Source organism: Bubalus kerabau, chromosome 2, assembly GCF_029407905.1.
Source record: "Bubalus kerabau isolate K-KA32 ecotype Philippines breed swamp buffalo chromosome 2, PCC_UOA_SB_1v2, whole genome shotgun sequence".
Classification (NCBI taxonomy): domain Eukaryota; kingdom Metazoa; phylum Chordata; class Mammalia; order Artiodactyla; family Bovidae; genus Bubalus; species Bubalus kerabau.
The window spans coordinates 185024910-185041312 of record NC_073625.1 but is presented as its reverse complement, the minus strand read 5'-3'; the positions used below and the strand labels follow the sequence as shown (position 1 = coordinate 185041312).

At 40.5% G+C, this 16403-nt stretch overlaps 1 protein-coding gene across 1 annotated transcript in view; it reads left to right on the top strand.

Moving 5' to 3' along the window:
- NEK11 (NIMA related kinase 11) overlaps positions 1–16403 on the top strand; it is a 265196-nt gene that overhangs the window by 96480 nt on the left and 152313 nt on the right. Inside the window, exons 8-10 of the mRNA XM_055569707.1 lie at positions 11764–11913; positions 12007–12085; positions 15700–15785. Of these exons, the coding sequence (XP_055425682.1) occupies positions 11764–11913; positions 12007–12085; positions 15700–15785 (315 nt within the window). The remainder of the gene's footprint in view (positions 1–11763; positions 11914–12006; positions 12086–15699; positions 15786–16403) is intronic.

The window sequence follows — 16403 nt, the reverse complement described above, 5'->3', positions numbered from 1 at the left end:
TGCAGGGGTGGATGAAGCACAAGCTAGAATCAAGATTGCCAGGAACCAATAACCTCAGATATGCAAATGACACCACCTTTATGGAAGAAGGAAGAACTAAAGAGCCTGTTGATGAAAGTGAAAGAGGAGAGTGAAAAAGCTTGCTTAAAACTCAACACTCAGAAAATGAAGATCATGGCCTCCGGTCCCATCACTTCATGGCAAATAGATTGGGGAAACAGTGGCAACAGTGAGAGACTTAATTTTTTTCGTCTCCAAAATCATGGCAGATGGTGACTGCACCCATGAAATTAAAAGACTTGCTCCTTGGAAGAAGACCTGTGATTAACCTAGACAGCATATTAAAAAGCAGAGACATTACCGTCTAATCAAAGCTAAGGTTTTTCCAGTAGTCATATACGCATGTGATAGTTGGACCATAAAGAAAGCTGAGTGCTGAAGAACTGATGCTTTTAAACTGTAGTGTTGGATAAGACTCTTGAGAGTCCCTTGGACTGCAAGGAGACCCAACCAGTCAATCCTAAAGGAAATCAGTCCTGAATATTCATTGGAAGGACTGATGCTAAAGCTGAAGCTCCAATACTTTGGCCAGCTGATGCAAAGAGCCGACTTATTAGAAAAGTCCTTGATGCTGGGAAAGATTGAAGGCAGGAGGAGAAGAGGATGACAGAGGATGAGATGGTTGGATGGCATCACTGACTTGATGGACATGAGTTTTAGCAAGGTCCAGGAGTTGGTGATGGACAAGGAAGCCTGGCATGCTGTGGTCCATGGAGTTGCCAAGAGTCAGACATGACTGAGCAACTGAACTGAACTGAACTGATAATCTCCATTTTGTATGACATTTTAATCATACTTTATTCCTTTAAATACTGTTTCCTTTAGTTCATTGAACATATTTGAAATGGCTACTAGAAAATCCTGTGTGTTAAGTCTGACATCTGGGCTCTGTTGGGTAGTTCATCTTGCCTGCTGTTTTTCTCCTATATGGATCATTCTTTCCTGTTTCTTTGCATGTTTCATAACTTGTGAAAACTGGACATTTTAATTTTTAAATTTATTTTTATTCATGATCAACTGGGATTTATTCTAGGATTGCAAGAATAGTTCAACATCCACAAATTAGTCAATGTGAAACACTGCATTTCCAAAATAAGGATAAAAATCATATAATCATCTCAATAGATGCAGAAAAATGCACTTGACAAAATTCAACATTCATTTCTAATAAAATCACTCAACACGAGTATAGAAGGGCTATACTTCAACATAATAAAGGGCTTATATGACAGGTCCATAGCTAACATCATGTTCATACACAATCGTGGAAAGCTGAAAGATTTTCCTTTACAATCAAGAACAAGACAAAGATGCCCACGCTTTTATTAACCAAGGAGTGAAAGACCTGTACACTGAGAACTGCGATGTTAATGAAAGAAGTTGAAGAGAAGCAAATAGATATTTTGTGCTCATGGGTTGGAAAAAAATAATATTTTTAAAATGTCCATCCTACTCAAAGCAATCTACAGATTTAGTGCAATTGCTATCAAAATTTCGATGGTATTTTTCACATAATAGAACAAAAATTCTAAAATTTGTATTTTCTGGTGTTATCTTGGGGTTTCTCAGGTAGTACGGTGGTTAAGAATCCACCTGCCAATACAGGAGATACAAGAGACGTGGGTTCAGTCCTGGGTCAGGAAGATCCCCTTCAGAAGGAAATGGCAATCCACTCTAGTATTCTTGAATGGAACATTCCATGGACAGAGGAGCGTGGTGGGATACCATCCATGGGGTTGCAAAGAGTCAGACATGACTGATCACACACATACACCCAGTGTTATCTTACATAATCATTGTGCATTTATCAATACTAAGAAATTAACATTGATACATTACTATCAACTAAACGTCATTTGAGTGTAAGTCATTGCACTCAGTCATTTCCTAAGTTTATCAAAGTTTTAAGTTTATCAGACATGTCCTTGTTGCGCCTGATGGTTTTGAAGAATACTGGTCAGGTATTTTGTAAAAAGTTATTCAGTTAAAAAAAAAAAAAAGTTATTCAGTTTGGATTTGGCCAGTATTTTCTCTTGATTCAATGGGGTTTGGGGGAAAATTGGAGGACAAACCAATTTTTGTAAGAATGCCATAAAAGTGATGTGTCTGTCTCATCACAGTTTATCAGGAGATGTATGATGTCAGCATGACCTAATACTGGTGATATCAGCTTTGGTCACTAGGTTAATTGATGTCTGCCAGTTTTCTCCACCATAAAGTTATTGCTTTTCCATATTTATTCTACTTTCTATTCTCTATTTATTAGAAGAGAGTCACTAAATCCAGCCCACACATAACAGGAGGGGAGTTAAGCTTCACCTCCTAGTGAAAGAAATAAAGAACTTTCAGACATATATTACAATATGTATGAAGCATACAGTAAGTTTTTGAGACATATCTATAAGGCAATGTCAAAGTCTAGCAGATCCAAAAATTCTTACAAATGAACTGCCGAGACAACAGCAACAGTAGAACGGCAAAGCTAAGGAGTTCCTACTTTTAAAATCAACAATGGATGGGAAGTTGCCAGAAAAGGACTTTAAAACTCCATTTGGTGAAGAGAAGTTCAATTTACTAGTAAACCAAGAAGTGTGAATTAAAGCAATGAGATACAAGGATTCACGCCAGTCACTCTTACGGACATGAGTTACAATGTGGATATGAAACTTCTGTTCTAGCTCAACTTCAAGAAGATTGTTGACACACAAGTTGGAATGGTTCCGATAGCCTACCCTGAAAAATGCTTCAGAATGACTGGAATTCATTTGTAAAAACAACAAGGGAAATATCAGAGTTTTCCATTTAGTTCAACAACTTTAAATTCTTAGGCGAAAAAATTCAGAGACATCAGTGGTTCCCCTTGCTTGCGGTTTCTTAATCCACTCATCAACATGCACCTTAGCTTGTATGAGCTGGCCAAGGACTACATGAGTGGAAGCTACAGGAAAATATTCAAGGCACAATTTCTCCTGTCAGCAAAGCATATAAGAATCACCGAACACATCTCTGCCCATTGCTGTGTTATGGCGGATCTTGCCACCAAGAGTCTAAGGGGGATGGAAGTGGATAAACAGGAAATTCTTCAGGAAAACTGGATATTTTAGATAATATATTGTATCAACTCTTCTCACTCCCCTTTCTCTGGGCTTGTTATTTGCTTGTTTATTTGCTAAGTGAATAAATGGATTTATTGACTGTGATTATGGACGAACTGATATTATGTGATTTCTGAGTCTGGGTCACAGAAGATGACACTGTTTCTGTCTGATTCTCTTGAGTTTTGCTCTTGGAATTCAGCTGCTGTGCTGTGAGAAAGCCTGTGTATAGCACACTGGAAGTCTAGTGTAAGGAATCAAGGCCTCTGGCCTTTAGCCCTGGCCAAGCTTCTAAATGATGGCCAACACCTATCAGCCAGTCATGTGAGTGACTTGGAAATGGATCTTCCAACCTCAACTGAGCTTGCCCAGAAAATGCCGTGGAAAGAAGATTCAAGCTGTCTTTGTCAATTTCTGAGAGAATAAATTCATGAGCAGAATCACTATTGTTGTTTGAAGGCATTAGGTTATGAGGTGCTTTATTATTTTTAGTGGTGACTAGAATAGGCTTTGTCAGGAGGACAGTAAAGCGGAGTTGAGACTCAGCTCCTAGTCAGGGTCTCCATTGTAACAAGCTGACACTGTTCATTTTCCTTATTTAAGAAGTTTAAGAAGTGACTGAAGAGAAGTGGCTTGTGCAGCACGGCAGTCTGTACTGCTTGCACGTGCATTTGATGGATGGAGCCCAAGAACCTGGGCCTCGGCTGAGAAGCTGGATCGGCAGCTTCTCTGTGTGCCTCAGACCCTCCCTCCATTCTTCCTGACCCCTCTTCTCCTGCTCGCCCCAGCCTTGGACCACCTTCTCACTCCAGCACCATCTTGCCATCCCTCCCATAATTCAGTGGTGTACAGGAGCCAGCTCAGACCAGCTCACAAGACTCCACTATCCACATCTCTTCTGAACCTCACAGAAACCAATAAATGCTTCAAGTTAGGGCTTCCCTTGCCATCCAGAAGCCAGTTTACCAGGATGTCCAGCTCCCTTAGCCTTACTCTGTCTTGCCCATGAGGTGTTCACCAAAAGAAAGAAAGATCAAGATAAACATGAAAGTTCTAGACTTTGTCTTCAAAAGATTGGCAGACATAAATTGCCATATGCACAAGGCTCTGATGTAAAAGGGGTGAGCCAGGGTGAGTGTGCAGAGCATCAGCTGCAGTCTCAGAGAGTGGATGATGCTGCTTAGGATGGGAAGGATAGAGAAAAGTCTGACAAATGCCTTTCAGGCAGAAAGATCCAGTGCCCATGACTGAAGGAGGGGGGTATCCACTGGGGGAGGAGGGGTGGACGTGCATGGAAGTAGGCTGCAGTGTTATTAGATGTAAAATTTTCAAAATCTAATTTTTCAAACTCCATTTTGGTGTTTTTTCATTTTCAAAATATACTGAGAATTTGAAAGTAGTTGCAAGTGACCTGGGCCTTCTCTGACTCCTGAAAGCCCCTGAGAGCACTATAAGGACATGGAAGTATAGTCCTTCCAAAGGGAAGCTCTGCTCAGTGTCCTCCAGCTAGCTGAGGACAAAGTGTGAGTGTGTGTGTGTGTGTGTGTGTGTGTGGGTGGGTGGTGGGGATGTGCAATAAATCCACATGGCTGAGGAGGCAGTCAGGGTTCATGTGGTGAATGACCATAGGGAGGACCTTGGATTTTACCTTCTGTGGGATGAGAAGATGCTGAAGACTGTTACATGAGGGGATGGTGTACAAGTTGGTTTTGCTGAAATAACAAAGAGCTCCAAAAATCTCTGAGATACTTATAAAATGTATTTGTTCTTCACATTAAATGAGAACTGCAGGTGGCCTGAGCCTCTGCTCCAGGTTGCAAGCCTGCTCTGCTCCTGCTCCAGTGTCATAGGTCCAGAACCCAGGCTGTGTCCTGGTCTGAAATGAGCCTTTCTAGTGCTTAGAGAAAGAGCAGGGGCATGCGAGATCTTTCATTTCTGTGCATGGATTATTCTCTAGTTGTGGCAGGAGGGCTCAGTAGCTGTGGCATGAGGACTTATTTGCTGTGTGACATGTGGGATTTGAGTTCCCTAACCAAGGATGGAACCTGCATCCCCCCTGCTGCATTGCAAGGCAGATTCTTAACCACTGAACCACCAGGAAGTCCTAAGGCTAAGGCCATCTTAAAAGAGCCTCCGGAGACTATCAAGGATGATGAAAGCCATTGGAACACAACCATTCACTCAAAGTGTAAAGTATCTTTTTTTGAAAAAGAATTTTATCGGAGTGTGGTTGATTTACAATGTTATGTTAGTTTCTTGTGTACAGCAAAGTGAATCATTTATTTTTGTCATTGTTGTTCAGTTGCTAAGTCATGTCTGATTCTTAGCGACCCCATGGACTGTAGCATGCCAGGCTCCTCTGTCCTTCACCATTGCCCAGAATTTGCTCAGATTCATGTCCATAGAGTCAGTGATGCTATCTAACCATATCATCCTCTGCTGCCCACTTCTCCTTTTGCCTTCAATCTTTCCTAGCATCAGGGTCTTTTCCAATGAGTCAGCTCTTCACATCAGGTGACCAAGGTATTAGAACTTCAGCTTCAGCATCAGTTCTTCCAATGAATATTCAGGGTTGATTTCCTTTAGTGTTGACTGGTTTGATCTCCTTGCAGTCCAAGGGACTCTCAAGAGTCTTTTCCAGCACCACAATTCAAAAGAATCAATTCTTCGGTGCTTAGCCTTCTTTATGGTCCAACTCTCACATCCATACTTGACCACTGGAAAAACCATAGCTTTGACTAGATGGACTTTTGTCAGCAAAGTGATGTTTCTGCTTTTTAATACACTGTCTAGGTTATACATCGGAGAAGGCAATGGCACCCCACTCCAGTACTCTTGCCTGGAGAATCCCATGGATAGAGGAGCCTGGTAGGCTGCAGTCCATGGGGTCGAGAAGAGTCGGACACTACTGAGCGACTTCCCTTTCACTTTTCACTTTCATGCATTGGAGAAGGAAATGGCAACCCACTCCAGTGTTCTTGCCTGGAGAATCCCAGGGACGGGGGAGCCTGGTGGGCCGCTGTCTATGGGGTCGCACAGAGTCAGACATGACTAAAGCGACTTAGCAGCAGGTTATACATATACATATACCTACTCTTTTTTAGATTCTTCTCCCATATGGGTCATTACAGAGCATTGGGCAGAGTTTCCGGTGTTATACAGCAGGTTCTTATTATTATCTGTTTTATATATAGTAGCGTGTATATGTCAACCCCCCAATTCCAATTTACCCCTCCTCCCCTTACCCTCTGGTAACTGTAAGTTTGTTTTCTACATCTGTAATTTTATTTCTGTCTTGTAAATAAGTTCATTTGTACCGTTCTTTAGATTCCAACATGTGAAGTCTCTTATGTCACATGAGCAATGCATGCTGCTGCCACAAGCAGCCTCTGTGCAGCGAGGGGCTGAGTAACAGTTGGCATTGGAAAGATGCTTTCATCATTGTTGCCAGCCCACCTCTCAACCCAGCTTTGAGCTATCCATGTTTATTTCCCAGACTTTATGGTTTGTGTGGAGTCCATGACCATGACCCCAAGAGCAGCTAACGATCAAAAACTTTTTCCCTTTTGTTTCCCCTCTGCCCTGTGATCTTCCTGCTCCAGTCCCTTTAGGCCTTACCCTGGGGTTTCTCGCATTCCCTCTGATTTTGGATTGGGCAGAACCCCTGTGAGTTTTAGCTGCTGTTCTTAGATTGGCCCCCTGTGCTTTTCAGCGAGTACCTGTTGACTGTTTTGAGGGTCTTTTGTTGTTTTGTCTCTCAGTCACTCACTCCATTGACTCTGCTTCTTCTCACACAGATGCTGACATTATGCAGGTCACGTGGCAATTGTGATTTGTCTCCATATACTTGTACCTTGAGGCTCAAGGAGATACTTTGTCACCTAACTTTGTTGAAAATGTTGGCCCTGGTTTTAAGTTTTGCTATCTAGCTGCTCTGTTTTACATGAGGATTCAAGGAAGATACAGAAACTATGCTCCCAATGTAACCACCATTTCTCCCCAAATACTCAGAACTAGCATTCTAACAAATTCCTTGGGAGATTTGTATGCACATTAAAGCTTGGGAAGAACCACTACAGATTCTGGGATATGATTGGCCCTTAATAGATAGTAGTTATTAATATATACTTCTTAAAATTTGTTCAAGCAGCCCCAGAGACATTCATCATATTGACTGAGTTTATGTTGATTTTCAACATTACTACACTAAAGACTTTTGTTTAGGGTAACATATTAAAGCAAAACCTGCTATACTTGTATTCAATTTCTATGACTCTACTTATTCAGCTGCTTAAATTATATATACTTTTTTCCAGATGGATATGTTAGGGTAGTCCTTGCTTATACCGAGTAAACATATTATCTAGAAGATCAGTAAAATTTCCATCACTAAAGTCATGCACCACTGTGGGGTAGGCTCTTCTTTGCAGAATCAGGGCAAATTTCAAAGAGTAAAATTTATTCATCTTGAGACAAGACAAAGTCAGAGTTACATTTGCAATTCATTATCAATCTGTGCTTCAGAAATCCTCTGGGCAGTTCTGGTCGATTTGGACAGATGGCAAGTTTATGGAATTCAGGTATAATTTGCTTCATACACCTGATCCCAGTCTTCCCTTTCACTGCCACATTCACCCCCTCAGGGATTTATTTGTTTACTTCTTCACAGTTGGCTGTATTTTGCAGGGGGTGGGGGTGGGGGGAAGGAATGCAAGTTGCAGACTTCTAAGTAAAATATATCTCTTGTTTTTTTCAACTCATCTCCTGGCCCCTGACCGTTCCCTGCTGTTGCATTGCCATATTTAAGACCTGGGAGTCAAATAAGAGAAGAGCTTTCAAAAAGGATAGAAGTGATGAGTTTGAGATAATGTAATTATTCCCATGTAGATATGCCTGGTTGGAAACTGGAGAAAATTAAAACATAGACATATAGCTACATATATGTATAGTCATTAGAATACAAAATATACATAGTAGATAGATTGTAAAACTGGTACAGGATAATCAAAAAATCTTTTGCCCCAAATGTCATCAAAGTTTCTACGATCATATTGTCTCATATTTCATTTACTGGCTCCCGTGCCAGATAGGTGCACTGGGACCATAGCAGACCCCTTTCCACAAGTTCAATTCAGTAGCTCAGTTGTGTCTGACTCTTTGCGACCCCATGAATCGCAGCAAGTTCAGTTCAGTTCAGTTCAATTCAGTCGCTCAGTCGTGTCCGACTCTTTGCGACCTCATGAATCACAGCAGGCCAGGCCTCCCTGTCCATCACCAACTCCCGGAGTTCACCCAGACTCATGTCCATCGAGTCAGTGATGCCATCCAGCCATCTCATCCTCTGTCGTCCCCTTCTCTTCCTGCCCCCAATCCCTCCCAGCATCAGAGTCTTTTCCAATGAGTCAACTCTTCGCATGAGGTGGCCAAAGTACTGGAGTTTCAGGTTTAGCATCATTCCTTCCAAAGAAATCCCAGGGCTGATCTCCTTCAGAATGGACTGCTTGGATCTCCTTGCAGTCCAAGGGATTCTCAAGAGTCTTCTCCAACACCACAGTTCAAAAGCATCAATTCTTCAGCGCTCAGTCTTCTTCAGAGTCCAACTCTCACATGCATACATGACCACAGAAAAAACCATAGCCTTGACTAGACGGACCTTTGTTGGCAAAGTAATGTCTCTGCTTTTGAATATGCTATCCCAAAGTCTCCGTGTGCTGCAGCACAGTCAATATCAGTAGCTCAAAATAAAATAGGTAAATGGAAAGCAGCATGCATTCAGTGTAGCTGAGAGGATTTCCAAAAAAGGGAGTAGTTTTGCATCAAAATTGATTACTGAGTTGTCCTCTAAATCTAATTGTTCCATGGTCTATCTAGCCAGATAGTTCCTCATCTTTTTATAACCCCAATACATTCGTCAAGTATGACTCAGGTAGAATTATGTCTTCATGAAACCCAGATTTGACTTTGTGAATAGATGTTTATAATTTTAATGAAGTCCATTTATCAGTCCCTAACTTTATTGTCCATGCTTTTTGCATTTTACTTAAAAAAATCTTTGCTTACACCAAGATCAGGCAGATGTCTACCTGTTTTCTCTTTTATGACTCTATTTTCATTTAGACCCACCTTTAATTGGTTTTAGTGCTTGAATATGATGTGAGAGAGGCATTTGTATGTAATATTTTCCATATGGATGTTCAACTGTCCAAGCATAATTTATTAAAAAGATCATCTTTCTCTCTACCACAGTGCAGTTTATCTTTGCATTAGTCAACTAGTTGACTATGTGCAGATCTGGTTTGACCTGTATTTTGTTCCACTGCTATATTTTTTTCTTCCTTGCCAGTATCATACTTTCATAAGAAATGTAACTTCATAATAATCTTGCTGTTTGGTAATACAGAACCTCCAAACTTATTCATCTTCAGTTGCCTTGGCTACCCTTTTCCTTTTGTAATTCCATGTAAACTTTAGAGTCAGCTACAAAAATGTCTGCTAGGATTTGGATTTATATTGCATTAGATCTGTAGATCTTCTGGGGAAAATTGATATCTTCAGAATATTGAATGTCCCAATCCAAGAGTGTGAATTTATCCCTCCTTTTTTTTTTTTAAGATCTTCTTTAATTTCTCTCAGCAGAGTACTAAGGCTATAGTGAAGGGTCTTGCACATGTTGTGTTTAGTTTATTCCTACATATTTGACATTTTGTGATGTTAATGTAAAGGACATTTAAAATTTTGTTTTTAAAATTTGTTTGTCTCAGGCTTATAGAAATGACCTTTGTATCCAACAACCTTGCTAAATTCAATTGTTAATTCTAGTAGTTTGTAGTGTCTTTTGACCTTTTTGATATCCATAATCATGTTGAAATGCTTAATGACAGTTTGTCTTCTTTTTAATCTTCACATCTCACTTGTTTTATGTTCTTTTGTCCTTTCTTGCTTTTTTGGTTTTAATTTAATTTTTATTGTTTGATTTTTTTCCCTCTAGTAACTGGTTAGTTTTACACTTGTCAGTTATACATTGTTTTACCATTCTTCTGGTGGTAACTCTGCTGCTAATGCTGCTGCTAAGTCGCTTCGGTCATGTCCGAGTCTGTGCGACCCCATAGACGGCAGCCCACCAGGCTCCCCCATCCCTGGGATTCTCCAGGCAAGAACACTGGAGTGGGTTGCCATTTCCTTCTCCAGTGCATGAAAGTGAAAAGTGAAAGTGAAGTCGCTCATTCGTGTCCGACTCTTAGTGACCCCATGGACTGCAGCCCACCAGGCTCCTCCAGGCAGGCAAAAGTACTGGAGTGGGGTGCCATTGCCTCCTCCTACCAGGCAAAAGTACTGGTGTGGGGTGCCATTGCCTTCTCCGCCCCTTATTTCTAGTGTTCTATAATGGGAATAGTCTCATATTTGAAAAGAAAAATACTTAACTCAGGAGTCAGTTTAACTTAAACCAAGTCATTTAACTTCTCTGAGCCAGTTTCATCATGTCAAAAAGGGGGAAAATATGTTATTGGCTCTATTTCACTGGGAAATTATGAGGCTCTGTTGAGATCTGTATGAAAGCACTTTGTAATATGTAAAGTATCAATCATTAAAAAATTTTTAGTATTATTATTTACTGGAACAGAAACATTTTCAATGTATGCATCCAGGATTTTCTTACAAATGCACATTTTGTTGAACACCCACAAAATGATTAAAAAGACAGTATTCATGTATGTATGTATATATTGATAATATACTTTGCCTTTTATGTTTGAAGTTACATAAAACACAGGTACACAAGGTCAGTGGCAAATTTATTTCTGATCTTTCAAACAACTAATAAGAAAAGGGAGACCTGGCTAGTTATATAATTAAAAATACCCAGAAGGTAAAATTAACCCATTATTCAGGAGAAAAATTCTTTCCTAACACTAAGTTCAGGCAGAAATTTCCCCTTAGTTTTCTTAATGATGTAGATTATTTAAAATATTTTTCTACTGGTTTAGAGATGAGTGATTTGCATAGTTATTACAAATTACTGTTGGACTGATCTAGAACCTTAATATTCTGTTTCATACTCCTGAAGGGAGAATTTATGCACATTAATATGAGCTGCAGGCAACCACTCTCCCACCCTATTTGCAAATGGATTCTATTTAGAAAACTAATAAAGATGTCAGCTTCCTTTTCAAAATTCTTGGGCACACATTAGAGGGAAGGCTAGGCTAATAAATTTAAATTTCATTTTGCATATATAACACTAACTGAACTGCCTTAGGAAGACAGTTTTTATCTGCATTTTATTTTTCCTTCAAAGTGGTTAATTCAAAGATTCCTTACTACCTTTATCAAATATTTATTGAGCCCCTACTCTGTATAGGCATATTCCTGTTGGATTGTTTGCTCTCCTCTGACAAAAGGTGTTCATTCAGACTTGCATTTTGTGCTTTCTTCTTTCAATTTTTCCTTTTTTTTTTTTTAATAAACATGTATTTAAGTAGAAAACAAAGTGTATGTTAATGCCTCACATCCAGTGCCCTAGCACATCTGAGGTTTTGTACTTTGTATGATGACCAAATTTAAAAGAGGACATTTATTCCTCATTCGGATTCTTTGACTGTGTCTTCAGGTCCCTGGCATGCATTTTGTATGAGATGTGCTGCATGAATCATGCATTCACTGGCTCCAATTTCTTATCCATTGTTTTAAAAATTGTTGAAGGAGACACTCCTTCTCTCCCTGAGAGATACCCAAGACAGCTGAATGCCATTATGGAAAGGTATGGAAAGAAATGTATTGCTGCATAAACAATTTTAAATTTTGCTTACATTTTAGTTCACTTGAAAAATAATCTTCTTTTTAAACATTACAGCATGTTGAACAAGAGTCCTTCATTGAGACCATCTGCAATAGAAATTCTAAAACTTCCTTACATTGATGAACAACTACAGGTATTTAAAATGAAAGAGGTACTGGGAAGTACATATTAGCATTTATATATCTTCTAGGACTTGAAGATGTGCTGCATTAAAGAATCAGTCAGAAAGAAGAAACAAGAAATTTTTTAAAAGCTGGGGGAAATTGTTAGTAGTCAGTCTCTTTGCCAAAGAAGGTGTATGGACTCCAGTTCCCTGGTGCCCCAGATATGAGAAGTTAGAATTGTAATTTTCTCCCTAACAGCAATATCTGTCCTTAAGAACTCTTGACTCACAAATCTTTCCTCGATACTTTGTAAGTGTATTCCTGCCAGTATAACAATGTTCTACTAATGATGCAAAATCTGAAGGTTTCATTAGGCCTTTATTATTCTACTCCTTTATTTTGTATCCTAATAATACTTTTTATTGCTTAGCTGAGTTTATTTTGTTTTCCTGTAGATTAGACATTCTGATGCAGAGAATCTGCCTTCAATGGTAAGAAAACAGAAAATGATATCCTCTCAGGAGGTTTTGTTTTTGTTTGTTTTAGATTTTATAGGCTTTTATAATCCAAATCCATCAGGCAGATTTCCTTTAATTTTATGAATAATTTTAAGTGGACCCATAAAGCAGTCATCACCTTCACAAATGGGCACACCTTTTCACCAGTATCCAGTTCTCAGTCCACAGGAAGCAGGGATGCTGACTTGATGTGCAGTTGTTAGTGGAGCACTGAGCACTGTGCTGACTCTCCAGGGCTGGGGGGAGGTTGGTTAAATGACAGGCACAGATATGGCTTCTGTCCTTTGAAGCTTGACTGCTAGTAAGAGGATCCAATAACCGAGTAAAAGTAAGCAAGTAAATAAAATAATTGTAAACTATCAGAAACACTAAGAAGAAAGAAAACAGGATGCTGTGAAATACAGTAAAGGAAGGGCTTTGTTGGTCAGAGAAGGAGCAGGTTGACGTTGCAACATCAGTGAGACAGTGAGAAGCAGCCAGCCCTACAGAAGCCTGAGTGAGAATGTTGGGATCACATGGAGTGGGTGCTACAAAGCTCTGACTTTGGTGATATTCCCTGGAGGAGGAACCGCTAAAGATGTGAGATGAGCATGACAGGAAGAGGAGGTGGTAGGAGCTCCTTGCTGCTTGTAGCTCTCCCTGATCATAGCTGTCCTCTTGTCTGAGGGCAGACTTCTGAGAAGACGCTGGCTATTGTGATCAAAACCACAATGAAGGGTATGTGAGCTGACAAACAATTCACAAGGTATCCAATGGATTCCCTGGGAATGGGGTGAGACAAGTGAGGCATTTGCCCTGGTGCAAAATTAAAGAGGATGCCCAAAACTCGGTAATCAAAATAAACTATGTTGTAATGCAATGTTTAAAAAATCCAAAGAGATGCTAATAAAAAACCCATAGTAGCAAAGTACCAAAAGTTCAAGGACAGGATCCAACAAGGCTAGGATTAAGGTGAAGGTAAAATGAAGCAGGACACTGCAGAGCTTTCCCAGGGATGAAAGTCCCTCCATGTCCACTATTACTGTAGAAAAAGGCTTTTTTAGTCTCCTAGCTCTTGCCTGAGTTCCAAAATGCAGACTCAAACCATTACTAATTAGAGAAATGAGGGAATGCAGAAACAAAAGAAAAGCAGTCAAGCAAGAAAAGTAAGATAGCCTAAACAATAGTTCCGTGAGTCCTAGGTCTTCTCCCAAGGGATATATATATAATGATCTGTTGCATACCTTTGAGTTGTTCTGCAGAATCTAAGACCCCCTACCCAGGTGGTGACTATATGATGACCACCAGTACGTAGACCTCAGACTGGTTGATGATTAAGATTTCCAAAACACCACCCTACCTGTCACCTCACCATCTACTAATCCTAAGAAGTCTGTGGGCTGCAACCATCAACCCAAATGTGGCCTTTAAAAAACCTTCCCTAATGTCATGTACACACTGCTATATTCAAAACGGATAACCAACAAGGACCTATTGTTTAGCACATGGAACTCTACTCAAAGTTATGTGCCAGAGTGGGTGGAGGTAGGGTTTGGGGGAGAATGGATACATGTACGTGTACGGCTGAGTCCCTTCACTGTTCACCTGACACTACCACAACATTGTGAATCAGCGGTATGCCAATACACAAATTTAAAGTTTGGGGGAAAAAAACAACCCTTCCCTGAAAGCTATCAGGGATTTTGGGTCTTTTGAATATTAGGTGCCCATACTCCTTTCTTGGCACCCTGCAATAAACACTGTACTTTCCTGCACCACAATCTGGTGTCAGTAAATTGGTTTTGCTGGCAAGTAGACCTAAGGTCAGCTTGAAAAGAAAGTGAGGTGGAATGGTGCAAGTTCAGGACTGGATTTGATATTGTATTCTCCAAGGCTTTTTGTCATTAATTAAAAAAAAATTATTGTATTAAAATATTATTTATCTTAGTTACTGAGTTTCTTGTGCCCCTTAAATTTGCACCTGAGAGGTGAGTGCCCTCTTACCCTAGTCCTGGCCCTGGTGATGCTGAAACTTAGCCTCTGTGCACCAGTGCTGAGTCAGATGTTGGAGACAAGAGCTTTGGGTGAGGTAGAAAAGAATAGCTTTATTGCTTTGTCAGACGAAGGGGGACACAGCGGGCTCATGCCCTCAAAACTGTGTGTTCCCACCCAGGGGTCCCGGTGGCTCAGACAGTAAAGTGTCTGCCTACAATGCAAGACCCAGGTTCAATTCCTGGGTTGGGAAGATTTCCTGGAGAAGGAAATAGCAACCCACTCCAGTATTCTTGCCTGGAAAATCCCATGGTTAGAGGAGCCTGGTAGGCTACAGGCCATGGGGTCACAAAGAGTCAGACTGAGCGACTTCACTTTCACTTTTCACTTTTTTGCAATGGCTCAAGGCTGGGGTTACTGATAAGGGTCAGGGTGTGTGCAGGGCTCAAGTGATCTCCTGATGAGCTTCTGTGGACCCTGAGATTATCCAACTGTGACCTCTGTGGAATGAGGAATGCTTCCTCAAGTAGTTAACATCTTCCATGTATTCAGGGTTTTAGTTCTGCAGAAGAACTCAGAGATACTGTTATACGCATCCCTCGAGGGGGAACCAGGGCTCCGCCCCAAGGCTGCACTGTTGTGTTTTGCCTACTCCTCCCTTGTCTCTGCATCCCCTCCCTTCCCTAATCAACAGCTATTTGAACCTGCCCTTTGGAATCAGGGAAGGTCATGGAGGCTGAGTCTGTTCCCTGTAAATGAGAGAAACAGGTGACACAGACTTTCTTGCCCAGGAGCCCCATAAGTTTCTGCTTGGTTTCACTGGGAGTGAAGACATTGTCCACTAACAGCCCTGAGGTGGGAGAAAGCTGTGTTCTTGGAGCTGAGAAAAGGCCTATCTGTGTCTTTGTGACTGGAAGTGAGAGAGCAGGCAGAGCAATATGAGGTTAGAGAGGTGGGCAGGGGCCTGACCCCACAGGAGCTGCTGTGTAATGTTTTAAACCCTTTACAGAAGGAAAAATGTTACTGGTGGGTTTGATTTCAAGCCCCAGACACGGTCAATAGTATCACACATCAGAAAAGGCCCCTGGTCATTTTATGCCTCTTCATCCCTGAAGAGGATTCTTTAAGGCATGTTATGGCTGTTCTTTTTTCAGGACCTGATGTGTCGATATTCAGAAATGGCCCTGGAAGACAAGAATTTGAATAGTCAGGAGGAGGCAGCTTATATAATTAATGCTGTGTAAGTAATTGCTTTATTTAAAAAAAGCCCATTGAGTATAAATGTTAAATGCATTTATCTTAAAAAATCTATTAGCGATAAGCTGACTGCATGGAGTATCCTAGAATTCACTTAAGTCTTGCCAAGAAATTAAGGAGCTTCAGTAACTTGATGTTTCAAATCCCTTTGCCCCAGGTAGTAGCAAATTGAAACCATAAAAGGTTAAACCTCTACAAACCTCTACAAACCATAAAAGTTTAAACCTCTACAAAGCTACAAAGCTTACAGATCTGCAGGGTAGCTCTGCAGTTGCACTGTAAGTATATAAAGAAATTTATCTTTCAAGCATTTAGTGACATTTATGCTTATGAACATTCAGATTAAGCATAAATGGCTATCACATATTGTTTGTTTAACAGGAACTGGCAGAGTATCTATTGAAAAGTCGACATTGTGGAGTCTTGGGACGATTGAAAATAGGCCAGAATTTACTTTCTTGAGATGTACATAAGAACTAGAGAATGTGTGTTTCATATTTTCTCTCCTGCCTGATTCAGAGTTCCTATGCCATAACTTACAAGAGCCTAGAATACTATTTTATGTCAGAATAGCCATGTGCAGCTGTGCAGGCTGTTACTG